At 36.1% G+C, this 25,707-nt stretch overlaps 1 protein-coding gene across 4 annotated transcripts in view; it reads right to left on the minus strand.

Annotated features, from left to right (window-relative positions):
- UBR3 (ubiquitin protein ligase E3 component n-recognin 3) overlaps positions 1–25,707 on the minus strand; it is a 105,739-nt gene that overhangs the window by 49,583 nt on the left and 30,449 nt on the right. For 2 of the 4 annotated variants that reach the window (XM_066189975.1, XM_066189974.1), the window contains exons 9-25: positions 25,152–25,331; positions 24,284–24,417; positions 21,982–22,068; positions 21,311–21,376; positions 21,133–21,222; positions 20,017–20,145; positions 19,867–19,919; positions 19,077–19,210; positions 18,504–18,591; positions 16,984–17,123; positions 13,791–13,887; positions 13,217–13,358; positions 10,882–10,986; positions 9,847–10,020; positions 9,600–9,629; positions 7,730–8,190; positions 4,470–4,558 (exon numbers count right to left, since the gene is read on the minus strand). In XM_066189975.1, coding sequence (XP_066046072.1) covers positions 4,470–4,558; positions 7,730–8,190; positions 9,600–9,629; positions 9,847–10,020; positions 10,882–10,986; positions 13,217–13,358; positions 13,791–13,887; positions 16,984–17,123; positions 18,504–18,591; positions 19,077–19,210; positions 19,867–19,919; positions 20,017–20,145; positions 21,133–21,222; positions 21,311–21,376; positions 21,982–22,068; positions 24,284–24,417; positions 25,152–25,331 — 2,199 coding nt within the window. The remainder of the gene's footprint in view (positions 1–4,469; positions 4,559–7,729; positions 8,191–9,599; positions 9,630–9,846; positions 10,021–10,881; positions 10,987–13,216; positions 13,359–13,790; positions 13,888–16,983; positions 17,124–18,503; positions 18,592–19,076; positions 19,211–19,866; positions 19,920–20,016; positions 20,146–21,132; positions 21,223–21,310; positions 21,377–21,981; positions 22,069–24,283; positions 24,418–25,151; positions 25,332–25,707) is intronic. The other 2 variants (XM_066189977.1, XM_066189976.1) reach the window with 1 other exon arrangement.

Here is a 25,707-nt window from a genome sequence, read left to right on the forward strand (position 1 = left end):
TCTTAGGTTGTAGTACACCTCATCCCCTTACAGTGGGTTCTGGAACTTTTCTTTGTCCTTAGGAATTATTTCACAAATTTGAATAAATATGAACCTTAAAACACTGAAGGAGGATGGACAAATTTAAACTGTGACAGAAATCCAGGGAACATCCTGTAGTTCCCAAGAGTTTTTTAAAAGTTAATTATTTAGCTCTTTGTTTAGTTTTGTACCAATAGAAGTAGAGAAACAAAGTTACAAAAACCTAGCACTTCCTACCTCCTAACAAATTACTGATCAATCTGCTAAAAACTAGCACACTGATGTACTGCAGAATGCATTGCTACCTGAATTTCATTTCATTTCTACTCTCCAGAGCTAAGGATGAATTCTGTTATTTCCTCTACCTGGCAAAACCTTAAAACCAAAAGGGCTTTGTAAACACCGTAAATATAGTTCACAACCCACTGAGTGTAGTCAACATTTGTCCTGCTGTACACATTGTGTCAAAGCGGCCCCTTGGTATCAAAGCAACCATTAGTATGCTAATATTCTTTGCCCTGACCCAGCATATCTATTCTCAGGAGATCAGTACCTAATTTATTTTTCTATCTGGGTTCAGAAGATTGAATGTTAGGAAATATATGTCACCTTGCATTAAAACTCTGCAATTCTTTTTAAGTGTAATGAAGGAATGTTTCATGAAGGACAAAATGACATCCTGCTAAGACACACATTGTAAGAAAGACATGTAAGATCATCTTATGCATACTTATCAGGATGCATTAAAAAGTTTAAAAATCACACTGGCAACTTCAGAGACATGAAAACTATTGAAGAAATGAAATATATCTTAGCATTTATAATTAACAACTTAGCCAATTTACAAATTTTCAATACGGTAAGTAGTTCAGCAGCTTGCCTGGAATGGATCATATTTTGTTTTTATGAAATTTGGACAGATCTTTACAAATATAACTGAAATTTGTTAAAGGCTACTATTAACCTAGAACTGAGTGGTTTAGTTTTTTTCTTATCAAGTCCCTTCTGAAGGTTGTGAAGTTTCAAAAATCTCTTGCACAGGGTTGCACATCACAAGATAAACCAGTCTCACCCTGAGGCAGTGCTCTCAAAGTGCCCAGAGGAGCTGGAACCAGGAGCTGGAACCAGGAGCAGGAAGGCCTCTGGAGCTGAAACCAACACCACATTTTTGACTCTCTAGACAGTCCCTCAGACACCTCAAGTGCTCTATCTGCTGTTCTTAGAACACTTGTCTTCGCTTATTTTTCTCCTTTTTTTGTTTATCCTGCAGTCAAACAGCTAAAGACAGCACAGCGGATGCTGTTCTATCCTAGTTCATTAACATAACTGTTTCTAAATTTCACCTAATTACTTCCAGGCAAGCTTGAATGAAAATGCAGTTCTGCAGATGTCACAGAATATAAATAGAAAGTAACAGGGGGCACAAATGCAAAGTGCTACATATTTGGAATTTTTTTCTACAGTAACTATGTGAAAGAAAACGCCAACCTTTATTTTCAGAATCTCAGATGAATTTGTGTATGTCGATTCAAATAAATAAATTCTACTGGAAAATGAGACACAGTTAATATTGAATAATTAACGTGTAATTAGGTAACTTCCTTTTAAGCCATGTTTCATTGCAGCATCCCAACAATCAAAGAGGAATACCTCAGGGGATTAACAGCGCCTCTGTGCACTTTTATTAAACACCTTAGAAACTAAGAAATATACGGGTTATAATAAAATAACCTTTAAGCTTTGGCTCTTCTCCATTATTCCTATCTCTTCCTAGACATATTTATTTTCACAGTATTTCCAGTCTTTTACACTGTCAATAGAAAGGTATTATGAAGTTCTTAATATACATCCAAAAGCAATTACAACAGTTCTCGCATTTTACCAGTGATTCACATCTACTTTTCATAGTTAATAGTAATATAAATTTGCCCAAATGACACCAACTGAAACAGTGACAAAACAAGGGAGCTGAGACCTCATCATCCCTGCATTTCTGACAGTATTATTACTGTTGCAACAAGTGACAAAATTAAGAAATAAACCTACTGCTGGGCTTCAATCTGTGAGGAAAGTAACAGTTAACAGACTTTCGTGAGAGGGACGAACTCCTACTGATTTTAGTATGAAAGGATTTTTTTATTTTCAGCTATTTCAGCACTGCTATGCTACGATTCAGGGTAAACCTATGAATTATCTATGATTAATTTTAAATTGAATCACTCCAGAAAGACTAGTTTCAGAATTCTTACTGTGTCTTGTGCTTTAAAAGTAGAGTAACAATAATTTCTGTAACATTTTCAATCATTCTCTGTATCATATACAGAATGCATTCACAGCTAAACAAACTACTTAGATAACAAACTGAAGAAAATATTCCTGGCAAAATTTAATCTAGATTTTTAAACAAACCCCATGCACTATAATATTATATGAACTTACTTTCTGAGACCTATTTTAATGCCAGTCAGAACATAAAAGCTACTACTGGACTATAGAACTACTTCAGTGTATTCTCATAACAAAAGCCAGAAAATGGAATGACAACATAGAAGACACTAAAAACAATTAGTGAAAAGGCAAAGTAATTATTAGTCAACACAATGCCTGGAATTCTATTAAGTTGTTGCCAAATGTCTTTATATAGAATTAACTTCAGGAAAATGTAGTTCACTGAGTTGGTTCTATCAAGTGCTGTGCATGATCTGGTATAACTGACAACAAACAGTACATTTTACATTGACACATCTGAAGTTATTAATTCTTTAACCACTAAGAAGCAAAGAAACAAGTGATTGAAATCTTGCATGCCCAAGAACTTTCTAATGCACAATCATAAACACAAAGGCCCAGGTCTGCCCACCTGAGAATTTAATATTAATTAACGAAAAGCTAAGTGTTCACAGTCCTTCACAAAAGGAAGTGTTGTGTGATTTACTGATTTAGCTGCCATGATTCATCCACAAATCAAAGCAGTTATGTTAAATCATAGCTTATAAAACTCATGCATGGAAGTATTTATGCACATTTATGTATATTTGCAAATATAGCTATACAGCTATTGACAGGTACATCCATATCCACATCTATATGTATTAGATACACACACATCTGATTTCATATATAAACCCCATCAATTTCTAAGTTGCTATATGAAGAATTTAAAATCTAAGTGACTGAAGAATCACACTTTCCAAGTTACTTGCAGTTAGCCATGAGCATATCAAAGCTTAATTTTTAATAAGGAGAGCTGCAAGGTTCTTCTTCCCTTCTTCCTTACTTCAACAAACAGATTACAAACAAACAGCTGCCATTTAATGAGGTTGACTTACAATACAAAGTTCCCGGATGAAAATTAGAGTATTGCACACCCTCCAAATATAACATCATATATAGTGATTAATTTCATAGAATCTCAGTAAGTCTGGGTTGGCCAGGATCTTAAAGACCATCAAGAGCCAACCCTCCTGCTGTGGGCAGGGACATCTTCCACTAGACCAGATTGCTCAGAGCCGCATCCAAGATCGCTAAGGTATCCAAAACCTTAATAGGTATAAATGAATAAATATTCTCAGCAACCAATGAACTGAAGGGAATTTAACAATTTCAGAAGACAGACTTTTTAAGCAAATACAGTTGTCAAAATATTTTTAACCAATGCTTAAACTCAAATCAAAACTTCACAGCAGATGATACTTGATGGAAGGCAGGGGAAGATTCCCCTGCTTTTTCTTCTCTTTCAGAAGTGCAAATCTTCTGTGAAGTGACCCAAATGACAAACATATTTTCCATTCCTCAGCTGAACACAAACTAATCAGGACTATGCACTTCTACCCAGGAGAATCTGAAAGAACTCATCCTCAAGAAAAACAAGACCTGATTGTGCTGTAAAGCCAGTATTTGAAATACAATACAATGTTATCACTTATAGCAAGTGAGGTGATCCAAAAATTATGTTTTCCTTAGTCCATAAGCACATTTAAAAGGCAGAATTTTCACCTTACTGAACTTCGAGGCTCTATGGAGAAACAATCTAAAATTTTATTACTACAAATTAAAATAAAATACAATCTTAAAAAGACAAACTAATTTGGGGATATTTTATATTGAAGGTAAATACTTCAAAAAATATCACACATTTAATCATTTCAAGTACTGTATATTAACAAAAACTAGTAGTAAATTTATGTCCTACAGATTAAATCTATTCTTTAGCAATTCTGTATTAAGTAATACCTGTCCTATAAACAAAGTTAAGCTTCCTAAGAAGTATAAAGTTAACAAGTGGAAACAAAAGTATAATCCGAGGGGAGGGTTTCCTGCTTGATTAGAGTAGTTGATTCTTGGAGGTTTCTTTGTGTGTGTCTTTGTTTTTTAAACTGAGTAGAAACCTTAATGCTAAGATGTGGGAGAAGACATAAAAGCAAGCAGTCAACCACACAAAAACTTACCAACATCCATGGCAGTTTCCATGAAGCTTTTCTGCCTCGAGGCAAATTCGGCCAACAGTTTCTGCTGCCTTTCTCTGGCCTTCTGTCGTCTGTGTGAAAGAAGGGGGAAGAAGAAAAAGTAAGCATGCATAATGGAGTAAAAAAAACCCTTTAAATGTCAAGTTGATTACAATTACCACCTTAAACAGTATCATTCCAAATTAAGGTTGATAAAAAGGAGTAATTTCCAAGCCTAAAAAAGGAATCCTTTGCTTTTCTAAAGCAGAGTTTTTAAAAGAAATTGGTGTTACTTTCTTTTGAGTCTGAAAAAACAGAATAAAATCCTGTCCTAAAACATCCTTCAGAAGTGTTCACCACAGGATCTTTTAACAGATTAGGCCACAACATCACAAGAAAAAGAAATCAAGACCCTAGTCCTGAAAGTTTTTTATTATACATGGGAAGAAAATGAGAGAGCAATGTCATTTGCACAAATCTAGTACTTCTGTGAGAAACCAACACTTGCAAGTTAATTTTAACAGTAATAATAAACCTCACTCCCTTTTGATATCAAGCATGATGGCTTGGGAAACAATTACGAATAATTTATTTTCCAGCTAAGCCTCCTCACAGTGGTTCCTTCTCCCCCACTTCCACCCAAGACACTGGCCACCAACAGCTTTTATACTGGGATTTAAAAAACCTTGAGATTGTGTCCAGATTGAGCCCTTATCTCCCTGAAGCCAGGATGACTTCCCTAACTTTCCCTCACTGTCACAGCTCTGGGATTACAAATGGTAAACATTAGAGACTTACTCTTGTCTATCCTACTATTTAAATACTGCAGTGGGTAGAGGAATATTGATGGATTTAAAAAGATAAAGAAAACAGACAACAATTTTCCTTACTTTGATATGAGTTTACAAATAGAGGAAATGGGAGAGTGGAAGTGGGAAAACCAAACGAAAGCCCTACACCAGAGCTGCTCACCACACAGAAATGCCCTCAGCTGAGGGGGTTTACACAGCACCTCCCCAGGGCAGCTACAGAAGCTCTATCACGGCCTCAAATTCAGTGCATCAGCATTTACAATGCATTTTTCCACTGCTCAGAGGTGATTCAGAAAACTCACATGGGCTTTAAAAACATCACTTGATACCCTGATGGGTGAGTCCTCTTCAGGCTCAAGCACTGTCAGATTATCAGTGTCCTGGCACGGAACCGGCACGCACAGGCCCAAAGCCGCCGGGCCAGTGTAACCTGTCATCCTGAGGCGACTCGTTTAGAAGTCAAAGCTTCTAACTTGTTTTCTTAAAGGCATCTGAAAGACCCAAATATCTCTGCCCATTTATCTGCTACATTGTACAGTCACCATTTCTCAAAATAACTTCCCTTTACAACATCACTAAGATTCATTATTCTGAGGATCAGACCAGAGCATTCATTAGACTGGATTTTATTTATTTCTCCCTGGAAATTTCTCAATAAACACCTTGACTAAAAGGAGAGTGACTGTAAATAGATGCATTTAATAAGAAGACATAAACAAAACTCTGACAGATTTGGTACAGCTCAGTAATTTTCCATGATGGCCCATGGGAATATGACACTGCAATTGAAAAACTACTGCAAGCAGCTCAAGCTTGCTTCTAGGTCTGTATTTCAGTTTCTATGGCAACAATCTATTGCCTGAGTGATGCCATTATATGTTGAAGTAAGCTAAAAAAGGTGATTGCTTAACATTCAGAGTCTGCTCAGTCTTCACTGTTACAAAACTGGAATTGGGGAGACATATCAGAGAGATTTTAATGAAAAATTTCTTTTCAAACAAATAAAAATAGCAGAAAAATAAAAGTAATCCAGAAACCGAGTCAGATGACTGCACTTTTCTAATCAAATTTCTAGAACCATAATCACATATTCTGGTTACGTTAACCATTCAAAATACTGCATGAACAAGTACTCAATAGTCCTCTTGTCCATTCCAGCCTGTGCTCTCTACTTCAACTACTGATGGTAAGTACTCCGACCTGAATTCACCACTTTCTATGCCCTACCCTTCTAACACTATCCACTGTCCGCTCCCTTCAAATCCCACGTTCCAGCCTTTTGTACCAGCCAGGTGTCAGTCTCTTCCCACTCCAGTCAACTTCTTTGCAGCTGAGTCTGTCTATGACATCCCCCAAGCATCAATCTCTGTCTCTCATACCCTCCAGACATTTGCATTCCTATTCCACATTCTCCTTCTCCTAGCAACTCCCAAGACCCCATTCTTCCCCACTGAGATTTTCACTAAAAACTGTGTCTTTTCATCTGCTACTCTTCTCTGAGTATTTTTGTCCTGACAACCCGGTTCTTCACATATCTTCATAACATCCCTGCTTGCCACCTTGAGTCTTCCCACATCAACTGATCACTTCCTCTGTCATCTTCTCTTTTTTCCACTGGTACACTGACCACAAGGTTTCTCCTTCCATCCCAGTTTCAACACTACCCCTGCCATTTCTAGCTTTCACCTCTTTGTCAGCTCTAGTTGCCATCCCCCAGCTGATTCCTCTTCCATAGGACTCATGCCAACACAACACTTGCTGAAAGCCCAAGAGAAGCAGGGTCTCTGCATTCAGTTTCAATACTGCTAGTATTCTGGGGACTTTCAAGACTCATTATGTCCCAAGTTAAACTCATAACTGTCCGAACTTAAAAAAAGAAAAAAAATTCAGCCCTAAACAGACATCAGATATATCAGTTTTCAGGCCACATAATAAGAAAATATAAACTTGTTTTTAAATGAAAATTATAAAAAAAATTAAAAACATACTTTTAAAATTGAATGTGTCAGACAAGCAAAAAAAATGGTAGTGCTATTAAACCCATATATAGTAAACAAAACCCCAAAACAATCAGGGTGTGATGTGTGCATGTGAATAAACAGACAGTACAAATAAAAATTCTAACTTATCTTCAGGTTAAGCCACAAAAGCTAACACAATCTTAATTCTACACCTTTGTATGTATGAGTTTTATAAATGGCAACATAAAGGGTGAGGATGTAAATCACATTAAATTATTGAAATTTTCTAATTTAAAGATCTAAAATAGCAAGGTACACATTCTTCCTCAGTACCCATGTAAATCATGTATATTCAAATCAGATAAAGAGAACTGTACAACTGAGACTTATTCTTTTAGTATGTAATTCATACAAAATCCTAAAGATCAATCAACAGGTGCACAACATACACTGTTCCTCTACTGCCCCTTTATCTCGTTATTAATGTTACCTTTCTTCTTTATCCAAAGTTTTCTTCTCTGCAGAACTGATCTTTTTTGGTGGTACAGGAGGCGTCACCTTCCTGCATATCTCTTCAATGATGCGTTTATTCAACCTGCTCTGTACAGCAGCTTTCAGTAAAATTCTTTCTACTGCCGTCATTCCATCTCCGTGAGAGTATCTTGGAATTTCTGGGTGGATTAAAACATCCACATCATCCAGCCACGGGGGATAGTAAGAGTTTTGTTTTCCTGAGAGTTTGTGATGCAATTTAATCAGCAAAGACAGTATGCTTTCCTTGACTTCTAGAATGGCTGTGGTTAACTGCGGAGTCGCACCAGGTGCTGACCACTTCATCGACGTTTTGGGCCGAACCACCTGATTTGCTTCGCTGGTGTTCCGATTGATGATCTCCTGAAATTTCTTCCTACGTTCTGCCACCAAACTGAACACCTGAGCTGTCCCTGAGTTCTTGGGAAAAAAATCATTGTGATTAATTTGCAAAAACACAAGTATAAACAACAGACATTTCTAAAACTATGGAAAACATTTGAAGCTAGGAAGAAAAGCACGAAACTTAAGAATTCTTCTCCACTCCCAAAATGTACTGAAAATTAGGACAGCAAAATACTAAACCTGCATATTGTATTTTTGTTCAAGTCTGTTACATGCAACTGCATAAAAAGCCAAGTACCAAAGGAAAATATCCATAACAAAACAAGTAACAACAGGTTTTACTCTAGTCCAATTAACAATCCTGTTATCCAAGTAATATTTCCTTAGTTCTTGTAGAATAATAATGATTTCAGTACCTTTATGTAATTTAAATGCCTTTAATCAAGTCTACTGAGCACTGCTGCACAATGTAACTCATTATGTCACACAGGTGAATGCAGGTGAGCCCACACATCCCCATGGACATTGTGCATTTTATCTGGACTTAAGCGGTAAGATCCAAAAGCCACATACCCCAGTTTGGCAGAAGAACTTGCCGTCCAGGGCACGTGAGCATGTGAGTGCAGTTACATTAATGACAGCCCATTTAGGTCTATCTTATACTACTCTTGCTTGCAGTACCAAATTAAGGATACATATATTGAGTCAACAGCAGAGAGATATCTCTTGAAGGTTTTTACCATGAAATTCACATCTTACCCTCTCCTTCTCAGAAGGCTGAGTAATTAAGAGATATGAAATATAAAAATGGGATTCCGAACATCACCTCCCCTACCTCCTTTATGTTTTAATCTATTTAATGCCATCTCCCTAGTTTAGATTTTGTCTGTTTTTCTGACATGAACATGCAAAAGAAATATCCATTGCATTTCACTACATCTGGCACACGGTTATCTGAAATGCTGTACACAATAGATACAAAACCAACACTGACACAGAGATTGTATCATCTACTGGCTATAAATCTTTCAGGATCCCACCTGAAAGATTCATAGCCAGTTTAGATTGTTTTCACAACAACAACAAAAAATTGTTATTAATCATTTCAAAATCACTTTCAATATAAGGTTAAACTTACCTAGACTAAAGAAAGCCAAGACTATTCTACATAATTAAATGTTAGTATCCTGGCAAGATCAAACAGGCCTAAACACAAAGCTCAAGCAGTAAGCTATCAACGGCATTTTATATTTGACAGGAAGCTTTTATTTCCGAACACATACTAAAAATGTAATGGCATTTTATTGCTTAGAAGTCTACCACCTAAGATTACCATCCAGAACATGAAAAAAGCATGAGCCCTTGCAATATGAATTAAAAGGAAATTCAGGAAAATCGGAAGATTCCGCTGAATGTTAAGGTGAGCACAATTAAAGCATGTTGCTAGTTAATTGCTTAGGAGAACAAACTGCACACAGATCTACCTCTCTCTGGAGGCTCTTCCGCCTTGAACTCTGGTAGATTCAGGACAAAAAAAGTCATTAAATACATCATTTGGAAGGAGGAATTATTTGAAGTAACTTCTATTTCTGCTATCAGTACATATAGGAAAAATAACAGAAGGGAAAAAACACCCTAATAAATTCATAAAAACCAGTAACAAAACTAACAAAAATTGCCAACATGGGCAACAACTTTAACCTAGAGAATCTAGAATTTGTATCTACTTACTTGTGATGAAGCTAGACCATCAGAACTTGTACTTGCAGGTGGTTCTCTCTTCACCTCAGGAGCAGTTTCTGGTACTCTTACTCGGACGTAGTTAATGAAGTGACGCATGTTAGAAACCAAGTTACTACCTGGAAACCAACTATCATGGCAACGCTCCTGTCCACCTGCAGATTCCTAAAACAATTAAGAAAACCCTGGTACACTTTCTCTTATGCATTAAAATAATTCATGCTGCTTTTGTAACTGCATTACAGAGGCCATAATATCTCCATGAGACAGGAACAGTATGTTGAACATCATGTACCTCAACAAAACTAATATACCTCTTAAAATTTTTGATAATTGATGTGAGACCCATAAGGACCACAGGGCTGATAAATACACAGGTCTTTTATTTGAATATAATCAAATACAGTCATTAGTGCTAGCTAGCAGAAGTAAAAGGAACTCCAGAGCGTAATCCAAAGCTGTACAATCTAAGATTAATATAAAAAAAATCAGAACTATACAGAAGTCAATCTCTGGAAAAATATGTGGCAAATCCTTAGTCAAAAAGCAGTGTTGATCAGTTAAAAAACCTATGGTGATGGAAGGGAATCTGGAATCACAAAAATAATGGCTCTTTATATTCAAATATCATTAAAAGTAGAATTAAAATTCTGACTAATTCACATATTTTAGAAGATACATGTCTGCAGCAATAAAATGCCCAGTGATAAGGGTTGGTTTCAGTGGAAAATGTAGCGATTTTTAGACTCAACGATTTAAAATTTTTTGCACAATTTCTAGTACTAATTTACAGAGTAGTTAAGATGTAATCAATCTGTTTTGTCAGACTACATAAACAAAAACTCCTGAAAAACATAACAAGATACCATACTCTTCCTCACAACAGTATGTTTTTATTGTTTTTATTAGTTGTTCCCTATATAAGTTGATAAAGATGTTTTATTCTAACTACTATGGTAAAATCTAATCTTAAAGAATACCAAATCATTCTTGTATTTTCAAGAAAACAATGGTATTTATTCTTACCTCTTCATCTGATTCTTGTTCAGGAGAATTTTCCAATCCCAGCTCAATCAAATATAAAACCATGCAAAGCACATGCTCTGATAAATTCTGATGATCCATTAATATCTAGGTAGGAAAAGAGACACATCAGAGAAGATTAAAGCTTCAGTACACCTAAACTTTAAATCAAGTGTTCTGGATAATATATTTCAGACTCTTCAGTTTTGGCGGATATTTTTGTTTGTTTGTTTTAAATTAGATTAAAAATTATTTTGAGGTTTGATCAAAACCTTTGATCACCACCATAAAAGCAAAATTTGACTTTATGTCTTTCCAGTCAAACAATTTTTTTACCTTAAAAGCTATTACTAGTTCAAGCTGCGATTTACTTCAACACCAGAGTGACAGGTACAGTTGCAGAGAGACCACTACTGCAGTTAAAATGCAAAAAGTTGCCCCAAGCTTTCCCTCCCCTCTTCATGTGATCAATCACCAAAGGCCTCACAAGGTCCTAGTTCTATAAGTGATGCTGGCAAAACTGGGAATACTGCCAAGGTTAACGTCAATTTAGTTCACAACCACCTTCACATAATCTTTTTTAGTTACAAATAATAAACTAACTTATCTTTAAATTAAAAAAATGTCCATATCTTTCTTCTAACACAGCTTTCAATGCATTGAGAGGAAGAACCAGTACTGCTAAAATTAAAAACCAGGACAACTTTCCTCTTGAGAATATTCTGAATTAAAGGAAGGAAAATAGCAAAAAAGTGCAGGTTACCAAAAAAAGTGGGTGAGAAAATATGTTTAAAATTTCACTGTAGACAGCCTACTATACAATTTATTATTTTTGTAGTGTAGCCTAGTAAACTTTTAAATATGATTTGGTTTGTTTTGAACGGATGAATTTTTTAAGTTGATAAAGCCATTAGAAACATCAGAGAGATGAAGTTCTTAAAAATAAGATTGTTTTACAATAGCTTTACTGAAAAGTGACTGAGGAGCTGATTTAATCAAGCCCAACCAAATCTGAGATGACAGAAGTTATTTAATTAAAAAGGGGACTCGGTATTCTGTTAATATGAAGAGAACGTGTAATTGTACCAGTTTGAATCTAAAGTTGTATTGACCAACGCTTCTGAAAAGTAACATCACCAAATACAGTTTACTGTTCTTCCACAGGAAGTCCCAAAAGCCAAGAGATATAATAAAGGCTGTCATGAATTGGCAAAATTTCACAAAGAGTGCAGGCATTATTTAAGGCAACCAACAGAATCAAGCACTATGTATTTTCTACCATCCATAAATCTGGTGGAAAAGTATTTGGTATTCCAGCTAAAACAGCAACCCGGTAAGGGCTAAGGTTCTCAAGATTTAAGCCCTTGAAGGCTCTTAATGGAATAAAAGCGAAAAGTGGCCAAAGATGCCCAAGCAATACAGTAAAAGATGATGCATTCCTTCCCTATATTCTTCATTTTTGTTCCATGTCAAAACATTATTTGATCTTCTACATAGTCCCAAGCTCTCCTTTCCTTCACCAGCCTTCCTGCAGTACAACAGATATTTTCTATTCAACAGAAATTTAACAGTGAAACAAAATACGAATTTTAGGTAAGTTGGGAGCACTTTGAAGATCACAAAAGGAAAAGTCTTCCCAGGAGAAACACTACTCAAACAAAGCAATTTTTATAGTCCCTCATCTGCCTCTGCAGCACACTGCTTTGAAAACATTTTCTAAGTACAGATTCAAAGTCCATTTTCTGATGAATGGACTCTTCAAAAAGGATGTGCTTCTCTTGAAGACAGCAGCCAACTATCAAAAGATAAAACCAAACATAACTTAAAGGGACCAACTAGCCCTGAAAAACAGTTGCTATGAAATTATCAAAAGCCAGAATGTTTTTGGGAAATGATTTTAGAAACAACTGCAGTTATGAGACTTATTTGACATTGAGGATTTAAAGCCATTAAAGTTGTGTATTTTTGACCAGGCACTACTGATGTCTTAAAACTCTGCAGTTGAAACCAAAGGAACACCACTCATTCCACTGTGCTCCCTAAAATCATCATGGAAGAACAATCTGAATGGCAACTCTGATGTCCTCAAAGTAGGACAGCATCTTTCATCCACTTGGGTACTGACTTAGTGTGTGTATATATGAAACAATCATTCATGAAATAATCAAAGTGGTAGGAAAAAAAACTTGTACTAGACTTGAAAAGTAAAACAAAACCAAAACTATTATATGAAATTGAACCTGACTACTCCAAGTGAACTTTAAAAAATCATGCTTCTAAGAAGTTCTGTAAAAAAGCGAAAATAAAGCAACGCATTTAATGCGAATCATGACTGTACCTTGTAAAGAAGTGTGAAGAGCACAATGTGCAGGGTTTTGCAGTGCAAAAGCTTTAGGAGACCTCTGTAACTTGGGTGTAGTGGTGTTCTCTTCTTGTAAGGAGGCCATGGGTTTCCAGGGAACTTGCCACTTTGCTTTAAACTGTTGAAACAAATGTCAAATGTTGAAACTATTGTTAAACACTGCAATAATGTACAAACCTGCCACAGCTATAGATAAACTTTGCTTTGTGTACCTAAGAGTAAACGTAATAAAAATAGATAAGACTCTTTCAAGTAAGTTGTAAATGATTTTTAAACAATATCTTTGTTTAAGTATTTTATCTGTGATGACATTCACTACTTTGTCTGTGGCCCTTCAGGTGTTTTTTTTAACATTTATGGAAGAGTAACAGACTAAGATAACCAAAACTCTGATATTGCTTGTAAATTTATAGACTATTTACTCAAGAACAAATCTGGGGCTTGAAAACACTGATAAAGCAATTCGCATTACCAGGCAGTGAAAACAAAAAAAAATGTTGTGGAATGAGCAACAGTATGATGTTGCATTTCTAAAAATGATCCAACTTACAATGCTGTGTATCTGTCCATTGCAGACTGCACATCTCTACGGTAAACTGTTCGAAGTATTACCATGACAGGGTCAAATTCCTTATCCCAAACTTCAGCTGTTGTTTAAAAGAAATTATATGTTAGCATTCTCTTTATAGACCTTACCACTTATTTTAAATTCTCTTCTTAACTAGCTTTAATTATGTCACTTCTATTATATAATTTTTCCTGGCAAACTACAGCAATTTATAATAATTCTTACGAATAATACTTTCTATGCTAATAATTACCACTATTTATCAAAATAGAAAAATTTTTTCCAGCATTTTTATTGGTTTCAAAACAAAAAAATTACACTCTATTAAGCAACCCCCAAAACATCATTTCTGTATGCATCTTGTTCTGCTCTTTTTCATTTCCAAGTACATGTGAGAAAAGGTTCACATTATTTTTCACTTGGTACATGATAAGCACAAGCCTCCTGAGAGCTGGAAGTTAAGACTATGGAGCTGTTAGCAGGTAGATGATATTTTACCATTAAGTGTAGTGAACAAAATTGCTGCAACAACACAATTTCTTGTTCAGTATCAATAATGGTCAAGCTTTGTATCAAATAATATTTGTGATCAATCCTTTACAAATACGCCTTTGTTTTCTAACTACTACCTATGTAATATTTCAGCATTAAAATCTTAGTTACGTCTGTTTAATTTAGTAGCTCTAAAGTGACATGCAGAGTGGCTGTTCAGAGCAATCATAAACAGAAAAGTCTAAACAGTCTATAAAAATATCACACTTGATGGCCTTTTTTGTTTTTCTATTTACACGTTATTAAAAACAAAACTAAGTTCTAATCTAAAGCCAAACAAAGACATTAATTCTATGAATTGTTTTGAAGTGTTTAGCTCTCAGAACACAAAAAAATGAAGGCAAGATTCAATGACCCCAAAACGAGGAAGAAACCCAGCGGATACAGAATTTTAGCTCCACCAGCAGGCGTAACACAACACAAGTGCGTACAACATTCTTCAGTTTCCACAGGCAGAAATAAGCAGCTTTACCACACTTGTGAGATTAGTTTTCCCCAGGCAGGAAGGCAAGTGTCTATACTCATACCTGGTGGTCTATCCTCCATATATTAACCCCTGCTAAGGCTAACAGCTCTACAGATATTCTCATAGACTGCTGAGGGAGAACACTTCGCACAGTTTCCATTATGTATGAAATACAATCAAATTCACCTTGTGGAGAAAAAAAAAAAACAAAAACCCGACATCTTTTCTGGACAGAATTTAGTACTGCGGTCTGAAACACACACCAAGCTTGTTCGGGCTGCTAATGCATAACGAGAAAAAAAAGACTGAGTGAGCCGTACTGTGAATATTGGAAATGCATACACAGCTCATCTTCAGCACAAAAATATAGAGTGTGTAGAAAGAACCTGGCTCTGGAAGTTGGTTTGGGTTTTTTTTTTTTTTAAATGATGGTTAATGGAAGGAAAATGTAGGGATCTGTGAACGTAAAGTAGATTCCACCCCCTCAAATTTAGGGAAATAAGGGATTAGAGGATTAGAGGGAACTGATCTGATCATGACTTGCTTTAACTGTGACAGGCCACAAAATACAATTCTCAAAAGCAAAGGGTCTGAGAACCTACACAGTCTTATGGAGAATATGAACACTTAAGAGCGTAAAGAAAGCCATTTCAGCTTTTATTTCTGCAGAAGATTTTTCACCTTTTACTACTTTAGGAAAAAAGGAATCTGTATAGTGTTATAAATCACTTCATTATTCAATGCTCTAGATGAGATGCTTAAGACAGTTGACCTCTGAAATAAATTGATTACCTAAGTTAAAAAAAGAAAACTACATACAAAAAACTCCAGACAGTGTAATTAGCATTAGATTTCCTAAATATAAAGTGCTGTAATTAAAAACAGCACAATCCATCTCTTTTTCCTTCACATTGTGTTATGAAATGACCAGCATGTAATGAGCTCCAGAAACCGGACAGGACATAAGGAAATGCAGGTTATGTAACATTGAAATTAAGTTATTTTAGATACATTGGTGTTAAGTTGCCTAATTACACATCAAAGAACCAAAATGAATCAATTCCCAAAACTTTGGTTTCACAAAATTACTTCACTGGTTGTTAATTTGAATAAAAGAGCTTTAATGACACTTCAATCTCCCAGTACAAAAATGGGCAAACAAGTTATTACAATACTAGCATCTACATTAACCACCACTCCCCCCAAAAAATTCCACGAAACCAAATGGTTTCAAAATTCCAGACTCTAACCTTCCCAGTTCTCAAGGGAGGTATGTGGGGGAGGAAGGAGTTAATCCCTCTTCAGCTTTGCCATTAGCCTGAAGCACAAGCGGAGCACATGGAGCATTTCAGATTTCTAAAGGCTTATCTGCTCAGTGACAGGACACGGTAATGGAACACTGAGTTCTTAAATTATTTCTCTCCTTTGATATACCAATGCTGTGTTGAGTCCAATTTAGATGACAAGCTGGTCAGGGAAAGAAACTTGTCATTTTCGCAGTGTATGCACTGTAGAATTACAGAACGATATTCTATAACAAGGCTAGCCTGAACTTTTTCTAAACCCTCACTACTGACTGCAAAAAATGTTACAGGATACTAATACAGTTAAGCAACATAAAATAAAGAATTATGAATAGCGGCATCTTTAATAGTCAAAGGTGAAGAAGTTCAAAGAAAGTATCTTTGCAATTGACATTTCACTAGTGCAAACAGTTCTAAACTCTACTAAATATACATCAGATTTATTTAAATAATATGAATAATTAAGTATGCAGATCAGTAAAATACAAATAAGATGTTTTTTATTTCTCCATTTTCCTTTGCTTTCTGAGGGTACCTGATTAGTATGAGAAGCTCATTTTCAAATGAGGTCTAGATCAAAATCAAATTATTAAAGACTACTAATAGTCTTTAGCAATGCTCTTAAATATAAGCAGTGAACAACAATGAAAAAGTCAGGTTTTGTGGTGGTTTGGTGGTGGTGGTATCTTTTGGCTTTTTCATGGGGAGGATGGGGTAGAGTTTTTAACACTGGTAGGCTGGGTTTGCTTTTTGGGTTTTTTAAGGAAAAAAAGCCCACTCCAACAAAACCAAACAAACCCTGGTTAGGCATCTTACCAATGAGTATGTTGCAAGAGAAGACTGATTGCCATACCTTTAGGTGTATACATTCCTTGTTGCATGGAACCTCCAGGCTCAAAAACAGGGGCTTTAAAGTCAGCAACTGCTGACAGGACTGATTCAAAGCTTAAGCTTCCTGGAATAATACCACTTTTAGGATTAGGGTTTTCTGGAATGTAATGTTTATGTTAAGGAAAGCAAAGATAATTTAGTTGTAGGACATAGAATTTCACTCCCCTCTTGGTATTTTCAGTCAGTCATTTCAGACCACATCTTAGCAGTGCTCTGTGCTTACCACAAGAGGTCTGTATGCTCCAGCTGCTAAGAACAGTAACTCTTACTGAAGAGAATCTAAGCCTCCTAACTAGGACATTAAACTTTTTAAAGCAAGACTTGCTACATGCTTGGCTCAAGCTGTTAGTACTTAATGAGAAATAAAAACCACTGCCTGTAGTGTATATAACGTTTCTGTTATTGCCTTCATTTACAAACACTTTGTCTCTCTTCACAGGGAAAGTATTTTGCATTTACATCCAAGTACAGAAAAAGCAAGAAAATAGTTCAGGGTCCATCCACACAATAAATAATTCTGCATCTTGGACTTCATCGTTCTCATTTTTGGTAGCAATACTTAACCAACCTACTGACATTACCCTAAAATACAAGCAGCACTTACAAGTAAGTAAACTTCTGCTCAGTGCTAAGTGATTGCTTATATATAAATGATTCACTTACGTTACATAGTTAAGTTATTCACTTAAGTGAACTGTTCTAAGTAATTGCTTATTTAACATTTTGACTGAGTTACTAGATCTTATAGTAATTCATATTATGCATTTGTTAGCCTCAATCTCATCCTTTGCTATCATCGTATTCCTAATACTTTTGCTCAATGCCTATCCCTGCATTGCAAGCTCTTCTGTGCAATCACAACAAGCTATTTAATTTGCCTACACAGCCTAAGAGTGACAGCAGGAAGACCTGCGCAAAGTCGCTGTCCAGAGACACAAACCCTGTGCCTGTGCAGAAGGATTTCTTAGTTTGCTATTCTTTCCCCATAACACATGCACTTCACTCTAATGTCAAAGCAACATGCAAGATTGCTACTATTTGCATTTTCAGCAATTGATAGTAAAAGCCAATATAATGTAGAATGCCTTCTTTTGATATTGGCATAAACTTAGGAAAAAATCAAAGGCTCAAATCCAGACAAATGTGACGCTTGGCTAAACCTTCTACAATGTCATTGGAACGCACACGTTTTACCTCACACCTAAAACACTTCTAAAGACCAGTACAGCATTAATTAGTATTGGTCAAAACTAATTAAATTAATTAGTATTGGTCAAAACTAATTAAAACAACTAAAAAGTATTGCATTTATTGTAAGAAAAACCAAAATTGGAGCAAATGCCTTTGCTAGTAAGTATATACAAACACACCTTCACACAGTTTTTAAAATTATGTAAACTAAAAACATGCTGTTCAAGCCTCATTGCTATCCAGGCACCTGTCATTCTCATTCAGGCACATTAGTGAATATATTTCAAGGATATGAGATCCAATAATGAACTGTGTGTCCTGTCATTCATACACAGTTGGGCTACCATCTCCGCTCTGAGGATCTCATCATCTGTCATTCCTAGAACAATGAAATGTAAAAAGCTGTTAAAACAGCACCATTTTAAAACACACATTCAGTTTTCATTTGACATTAAAAGCATGTCAAACATGATATAAATTAATATTAAGTAATGATACTGTGCCATAAAAACACAGGGAAAAAGAAAGGGGGGCGTACAAATATTATGAAAGGCACAATCTCAATCAGAAAATACCAGCACAAACTCAAACTGCTGTCTTTCTGGAAAAGATACAGAATCTTCATGTCATCACCTACGCAAATCACCCACTTCCATTAAAGCCATTTTACTCCATTTTTATTTATTGTATCTATTTCTATTTCATAAAGGATTAAAATTCAGTAACTGGCAAATTTGAAACTGAATGTCGAATGCTTTAAGTTACTGTATGGTTAAACAGCTTTAAGGCACCTACTAACTGCTCAATATAAATGAAGGTACAATGTTATTTACATGCAAATATTCCTGAAGTAGTGGCCCTTACCTAAATGTAAACGAAGACTTAACAAAAGGACCAAAAATGTTAAGGCTCCTTCCAGCATGGACCTCTCATGCTCTGAGTCAAGAACGGTATTTTGATGCTGTGATGCCATCGTTAACAGATCTACCACCTTAAATCTACATAGCAAACAGTAGAGTCAGAAAAAACAATTGAACATTCTCCAACATTAAAACACCAAAGTGAAATGTACTGATAAACCCAGGATAGCACTCACAACAACCTAAAGTGAAATACAAAAGCCCAAATGAATACCCAAAGTGCAAACAAACATACACGCAAACCCTCTTCTTTTTAAATTTCAACTTTTATTTAGCTATCAATGGAATGTGCTATAGTGATATTCACTTGACATGAAAACACCTTATTTTTACTAACATATAAAAACTAATGCATATAAATTGGTGTTCAAACCCTGATTTTTTTTTCCAGAAAAGTTAACATTCTGTGTCTCTTACAATTGCAGTTCTATTTATTTACTTCTTCAGGAAAGAATATCCTAGCAATGAACATGTATGAAATTTAAAAAAACCCTAAAGATGCTCAGTAAACAAATATCTGAAGCTTCACTACAGCACTGTAAATCAAAAGCCAATGCTGTTTAAAATCAAGAGATACCTCTTTGAGTAGAGCCCTTAGGGAAGTCTTAGTTTTGGCTAGGCAGAGTTGTACCACTAAAGATTTATATCCAATATGCAATTTTTCTATTACACTTTATAAATTAGCACAACAGCTAGCACAACATTGAACAAGAGCATTCAACTTTTAGTCCTACCTTTCAAAAACAGATGAAATAAAATAATCTGGGTCCAGTCTAGAGGCACAGACCTGTAGAAAGAGAGTAAATTCATTTTATTAAATTTACTCTATTCAATAGTTTGTAGATAAATATTATTGCCTTGACTTCTCAGAAAACATAACTTACTTGCAGCAGATAAATGTCAGGATCAATCATTGAATTGCAGAAATGAGACTGCACGTAAGTCATGGCCTGTCCTTTAATTTGTAGGCCATTTCTAACCCACATATTGCTGTGAATTTCAGAAAGACTTGCCTGTTCAGGGAACACAAAGAATTATAAACATTGCAGGGATGTTCAGCTACTCAGTTCAATCTTAGCAGATCATCAGGATATTATCATAGAAAAATAGGAATCATGGAACACTTTGGATTGGAAGGGACCTTAAAGATTTCCAACCCCTATGCCATGGGCAGGGACACCTTCCAGGTGCTTAGAGCCCCATTCACCCCGGCCTTGAACACGTCCAGGGATGGGGTATCCTTGACTTTTCTGGGCAACCTGTTCCAGTGTCTCACCACCTTCACAGTAAAGAATATCTTTGTGATATCTCATATAAACAACTCTCTTTCAGTTTTAAGCCATTGCCTCTTGTCCTGTTACCATATGTCATTGTAACAAGTCCCTCTGGGGCTTTCTTGGAGAGTCACAGAATAGTTTGGGTTGGAAGGGACCTTTAAAGGTCATCTAGTCCAACCCTCCTACAATGATCAGAGGCATCTTCAACTATGTCAAAAGTTCATTAAAATCTTGAAACATACTCAAAATTAAGGTATCCTGGTACCAAAATGAACCAAAAATTAAGGTATCACGCGTAAAAAGAGGTTAGATCTAAAAGTAGTGATTACAAATACTACTCACTGCCACTTATGCACAAGTAAGTCCAAATTTGCAAATAAAAATGTGCATCCATTCTGGAACTCACTCTCAATTCAAAATACAGAATTTCCAGATTTGTGATTCTTGTCAACCTGCAGTCCATTCTATTCACATTACAAGTCTACGTTTCCAAAGGATTGGTCCTTCCTACCATTTTAGAAGAGCTATAGTGAATACTATAATTATGTGCTTCTCAGAGTATGATAACTTGTGTCACATTTTTAATTTTAGAAATAGGAAGGGAAACAAAAAAGATGTTACCCTAACTGCTTGGTATATTTTAGTTATTGTCACATATGGCTTATTTTTATATTCCACAATTAAGACATACTTCCTATTGTTAAGTCAGAAGTCTGCCCGTACCTGAATCTGAAGTGGGTGAATCATTAGTTTCATCAGCATCTCCTGATCTGGCAGGATAGTATCCAGATCTAGTTCTTGGCATTTAACAGCCTAGAAACAAAAGCAAGCATATGTTGTGTTGAATGATCACATTCAACAGGGAATTTCCATCTTCTGTGAAACTACAGCATGTGCTTACCTTACTTAAAAACATGGCAAAATAACGGTGCAGTGGCAAATGGAAAGTAACTTGGTTAGGTGCTGGCTGAAAGTAAAATAAAGGTATTTAATATAATATATTGGAAAAAAAAAGCATACAAATATCTTTGGCACAACCACCAAGGACAATACCTTATATGTCTACATTTGATGGACTTACTTGACACTAACCTAGCAGTACTTGGTTCTTCTCTTTCTGACTATTCAGAAGTTTCCCTTAGACAACCACAATTTATCTCTTACTGAGAGAAGCCAATGGCTCCCTCAGTTGTCCAAGTATTGCCTGCCAAGTGGCAAAGCTGCTCCCCAATTACCAAAGCAGAAGAGGACTTCTGTTTTGCCCCTGCTTCATTTGGCTCTTCATACAGCACAACAGTACTGTATCCATAGCACTGCTTTTAAAACCCACAGCTTAAGCTTGCACCCACAAATCTAAATCACCAAGACTCTACGGGAAAAAAAAGGATCCTAGGACAGAACATTGTAAGTATTAACTAAAATATCTAATTTCAGCAAGGCAATCCTTTTTTGATCACTAGCTTGAATAGTCACTTCAATTAAGGAGAGGGGGCTGGGTGTAGGGAGTGTATCACCTTTGAAATTTCATCAGGTTTTCATTGTACTTTGCCAAAATTCACTAAGGATATTCACCTCATCTACAAAGTTGATAGCATCAAACCAGTCCTGAAGTGCTTCAAGGCAGTATCTGACAACATTGCGCGTGTACTCTTGTGTTTCCTGCAGGTAAGAGAAACCAGAACACTTATATGAGCCAAAACAGCTTCAAGTGCCATTGTTTTCCTACTACAAATACAATTATTTCAAGAATATTTTTACAGTACACAAAAACACTGAGGTTGGAAAAGACCTCCAAGATCATTAACTGGACAATATGTTGCCAACAAAACCACAGCACTAAGTGCCAGGTCCAGTCGTTTCCTGAACACTTTCAGGGATTGAGACTCCACTACTTCCCTGGTTAGCCCACTCCAATGCTTAACCACCCTTTCCATGAAGAAATTGTTACTGCTGTCCAACCTGAACCTCCTTTGCTGCAGGTTGATGCCATTTTCTCTTATCCTGTTGCTGGTTACCTGTGAGAAGGGGCAAACTTCCACCTGGCTACACCCTCCTTCCAGGGAGTTTTGGAGAATGGTAAGGTCACCCCTGAGCCTCCTCCAGGCTAAACAACCCCAGCTCTCTCAGCTGCTTCTCTCATAGGACTCATTCTTTAGGTGGTCTCAGTGCTACTGTTGTTTGATTTATCCATTTACTTTTACCCATAATTTAGAGTAAGCATAAAAGAAAGTTTCCATGCAACCGAAAGAAACAGCTAATGGCCTACAAGTTTTATCTCCTTAAAAGGTCCTTAGCGCTGGTGAACACAAAACCCCTTAAATGTGATACCACAATACTACATAGATTTCAATGGTAAGCAAATCTTGTTATGATTGTATGATGTAATTCTGTAACAATGCCATAAATCTACACTATATTTCAGGTTAAATCATGTTTCAGGACTAGAGCTGTACATTTCCCTCCAGGAGAGAAGCAGTCGTGCAAGAAGGAAAGGTAGAACAGAAGCTAAACCAAATTGCTCTGTGATCAGCAGAACTTGCAAAGCCTTTTTTCTTAGCAGATTTTTCCTCTAATCTTCCCTCTCCCTCGAACACAGACTCCAGACTTGCTTCACACTCTCAGGATATCCAATGACACACTGCTCATGCAAAAGGCAGCAGTGGTCAGCCCAGCCAGAAGTTGCACAAGTCAGGTGACTTCGGTCAGGCGCCTTTTCTCATCAGGAAATACAACAGCCGCGCTCCCATCCTGTTGCTCCACACTCTGAGGGCCAGACACTGCCGGCTTTCCCAATCCTGTGAGACATGAGCTGGAATCTCTTCCAACCCCAGGTTCACTAAGTAAGTGCAACAACTAAGCCATGAAATTTCTTTATTGCTTTCAGATTTATTGAGAATGACCAAAAGGTTGAAACATGTGGCTGAAGACATGACTGACAAGACAACCAGTAGAGGAGTATGGCCTTAAAAAAAAGAATATACCATCCCTAAGCAAAAATGAAAGGAACACTTCTAACAGCCAGAAGCTGTAATTTGATTTTCAAAAACCAATCTAGACTCATAAATTGACAAATTCATAATGCAACAGTGTAATTTACATCACAGGAAGGCTTTTGCAACTGCCTGATTCAAACTGGTCTAACATCACATGGACTGCATGTGCAGTTTTTCAGTGCACAGTTCAATCCAGGCAGTACAGTCTCACTGACACTATTACGCATCTTAACAAGCTAATTTCAAATATAAGTACTTATTTCATAGAAAAACAGTAGAAAGTATTTTTCATATGTTAAGGATTCCTAAAAGCTGATGGATTCTATTTTTTCTGTAACTTAATATAATTCACATTCTAGCAAATAGCAACAAGTCTTTACTCTAGTTTGGAGACCAGGTGATGTTGGAACCTAAGAGGTTTTCACCTTAAATTGATAGGAGAACCACACAAACCCATAAATTACTTCATCCCACATCACAATGAAGTGTCTATTCACAGACATAGCCAACTTTAAAATCACATTAGGATGACTTACATATCTCCATTCCTCCTGAACAAAGGCAGAATGACTCAGAGCCACTTATCAAGTTCCTCATTAGATGAGAAGTTATTCCATATGTACAGTTGTATGAAATGACCACGTACACATCCTGAACTTCTAGTCCCAATACAGGAGACCATAAATTATGTACAAGCATGAATTCTGCACTCACTGCAGGATACACAGGATCTGAGTTGACTGGAGTTTTAAATTATTTAAATAGACAAAGGCAACCAAACCAGTCTTTTCGAACACAAAAGATAGCCCTTTCAGGTTTGAGAATTCTAGAGTAAGTCACAAATAAAACCAAGAATCATGACAGGGAAATGTTAGCCTTACCCTAACTTTGCAGTGTGACAGCAGACCCCACATCGGCTGGGCACAGGCTTCCAGCTCAGCAGCAAAGGCAGCATAGTATGTCTGCGATTCAAACTCCACGTGCTCATTTAATTCTCGTTTATTTAAATTCATCCCTTCAAAAGTTTAAGTAGAGTTATACAACACAAGATTTAACTGGGGCTAAATGTAATGCAGTATTTTTAGTACTATGCATTTACACACCTCTAAAAACAACTCCACAAAGTGTAAGAATCTATTTTATCTAGTGGCAGAATATTTGATAAAACAAAGTTTGAACAGAAATATACCAGAAAAGATAAAAGACTGGCTAATAACTGAAGTCCTTGCTTTTCAGGGGATGTTAACTTCTACTTTGAATGTCACTCAGTCAATCAGAACATCTGAATGCTGGTTCTCTTTCTAAGCAAAACATTTATCAGCATTGAGATACACCATCTTAAAATATCTTTTAGAAAATCAAAAAAATTTCTTTACAGCAACACTTAGAAAAAGATCCAGATTTATCAGATTAATTTCCCGTATATCTAAATTTAGAACTTCACCAGTAAAACAGTCTGCTTTACAGTTGTGATCTGTACTTTAGGTACAGCCTCAGAATTCTTGCACCATGGATCTGAGTCAACTAAGTGTGATGTGATCATTTTTCAACTACTTCCCACAAGAAAAAGATCCATTAGATAATTTTTGTAATCTGTTTTCTAGAATATACCGTCCTCTTCAAGAAATACAATCTTGGGGAAATACCAATAGATTAAATATTTACATACAGCACTGTAGGGATTTTGCTACTGTGAACATTAACTGTGATAACATCCTTGTATTAGTACTGATTATAAAAGTCACATACCTTGAAAAAATGATACAAAATTCATCCATGTTACCAAAAGACCATGATCTTCCAAAAATTTCTTTGCCACACTTTGGTGTGAAAGTATGTTTATAAAATCACTAACCAGGGGCCAGTAAGTATTATTCTTCAGTAGAGCTTCCCCGCAATTCACCACAACATGTAAACTATTCTCTTCATCTAGATTAAAAAAAGAGAAAAAAAAAAGAACTAAAAGGAGAAGACAAAGTAATTTTTTTCATTTATTAATAAAGTTACAAAAGAATGCAAAAATAACAATTAGGGTGTACTGTAATGCTGAGGTCAGATACACACAGAGAAAACTGCAGAAAACTAAAATGGTTCTTTCATGGTACCTGAGATTGTTTTTTCATCATGGACTGACCAACACAGATACCACTTAGCAAGAGTCAAACTTTGAACAGTATCACAACCTCTGGAAAGTAGCACATTAGTAAAACCATCACAGCTGTGGCTCTTCCAATATTTTTAAGTATTAAAAAAACAAACAATACAATTCCTATTACAAACTCCTGAATTCTACTTTGAATTTGAC

Source organism: Chamaea fasciata, unplaced genomic scaffold, assembly GCF_029207755.1.
Source record: "Chamaea fasciata isolate MVZ Bird 193981 ecotype frontalis unplaced genomic scaffold, bChaFas1.0.hap1 SCAF_8, whole genome shotgun sequence".
Taxonomy (NCBI): domain Eukaryota; kingdom Metazoa; phylum Chordata; class Aves; order Passeriformes; family Sylviidae; genus Chamaea; species Chamaea fasciata.